The following is a 1,634-nucleotide window of genomic DNA, read 5'->3' as shown; positions in this document are numbered from 1 at the left end:
CGACCCCCTTATATGTTCTTAGCGTGTTCTTAGCGTGTGCAACCCCTCAACCCTCCCTGGGTCACTACATGGACCCACGGGGGGACACGGAACCCACCCAGGCGCCCCCAAAATGGAGCCAGAGGGGGTGTTCTGACCCCTTTGTATGTGCTTAGCGTGTTCTTAGCATGACCTTAGCATGTTCTTATCGTGTGCAACCCCTCAACTCTCCCCAGGACGCTACATGGACACATGGGAGGACACAGAACCCACCCAAGACCCCCCAAAATGGAGCCCCAGGGGGTGCTGTGACCCCCTTACATGTGCTTAGCATGTTCTTAGCATGACTTTAGCGTGTTCTTAGCATGTACGATCCTTCAACCCTCCCCAGCATGCTAGAAGGACCGACAGGGTGACACGGAACCCACCCAGGGCCCCCAAAATGGAGCCAGACGGGATGTTGCAACCCCCTTATATGTGCTTAGCATGTTCTTAGCGTGTCCTTAGCGTGTGCTAACCCCTCCCAGCACTTCTCTACTCCTGTTCATGACAACAACGAGGCTGCAGAGAGCGAAGCTGCTGGGGCTGAGCCCCCAAAATCCTTCCTATGGACTCCCATGTCCTTAGCGTGACCTTAGCGTGTCCTTAGCATGTCCTTAGCATGTTCTAACCCCTCCCATCCCCCTTCTCGCACTGTCTGTGACTACGACGACACCACAGACAGCGAAGCTGCCACCGCAGCCCCCCCCGAAATCCTTCCTATGGACTCCCATGTCCTTAGCGTGACCTTAGCATGTCCTTAGCATGTCTTAGCATGTCCTAACCCCTCCCAGCCCCTTTCTGGTGCCCTCTGTGACCAAGACGACGCCACAGAGGGTGAAGCTGCTGGTGCTGAGCCCCCAAAATCCTTCCTATGGACTCCCACGTCCTTAGCGTGACCTTATCACGACCTTAGCATGTCCTTAGCGTGTCCTAACCCCTCCCAGCCCTTTTCTGGTGCCCTCTGTGACCAAGACGACGCCACAGAGGGTGAAGCTGCTGGTGCTGAGCCCCCAAAATTCTTCCTATGGATTCCCACGTCCTTAGCGTGACCTAATCATGACCTTAGCATGTCCTTAGCGTGTCCTAACCCCTCCCAGCCCCCTTCTCGTACTGTCTGTGACTACGACGATGCCGCACCTTAGCATGTCCTAACCCCTCCCAGCCCTTTTCTGGTGCCCTCTGTGACCAAGACGATGCCACAGAGAGCAAAGTCGCTGGTGCTGAGCCCCCCTAAATCCTTCCTATGGACTCCCATGTCCTTAGCATGTCCTTAGCGTGTCCTAACCCCTCCCAGCCCCTTCCCCCTCTTGCCGTCGATGATGGCGGAGAGGCTGAGGTAGTCGAAGATCTCGGTGCAGTAGCGCCAGACGGTGACGGAGCCGTACTTACGCAGACACTCGTCGTAGAAGCCGTAGACCTGCGTGATCTGCCGGCTCTCGTGGTTCCCCCGGATCAGCGTGATCCTGTCGGGGAAACGAGGGGGATGCTGCCACCGCAGCCCCCCCCGAAATCCTTCCTATGGACTCCCATGTCCTTAGCGTGACCTTAGCATGTCCTTAGCGTGTCGGGGCGCCCCCACCTTGCCGTCGATGATGGCGGAGAGGCTGAGGTAG

General features: G+C 57.2%; 1 protein-coding gene across 1 annotated transcript in view; it reads right to left on the bottom strand.

Annotated features, from left to right (window-relative positions):
- The window catches only part of LOC104465404 (serine/threonine-protein phosphatase 4 catalytic subunit-like), a gene marked incomplete at both ends in the record, with an annotated part of 1,804 nt that extends 267 nt beyond the window's left edge, over nucleotides 1–1,537 (bottom strand). The window contains one exon of the mRNA XM_010078432.1: nucleotides 1,307–1,537. Coding sequence (XP_010076734.1) covers nucleotides 1,307–1,537 — 231 coding nt within the window. The remainder of the gene's footprint in view (nucleotides 1–1,306) is intronic.
- Nucleotides 1,538–1,634: the final 97 nt, after the last annotated feature.

The sequence above is a fragment of the Pterocles gutturalis genome, unplaced genomic scaffold (genome assembly GCF_000699245.1).
Source record: "Pterocles gutturalis isolate BGI_N339 unplaced genomic scaffold, ASM69924v1 scaffold1613, whole genome shotgun sequence".
NCBI lineage: Eukaryota > Metazoa > Chordata > Aves > Pterocliformes > Pteroclidae > Pterocles > Pterocles gutturalis.
Note: the sequence above shows the minus strand (reverse complement) of the source record. Positions and strands in the feature narration are given on the sequence as shown.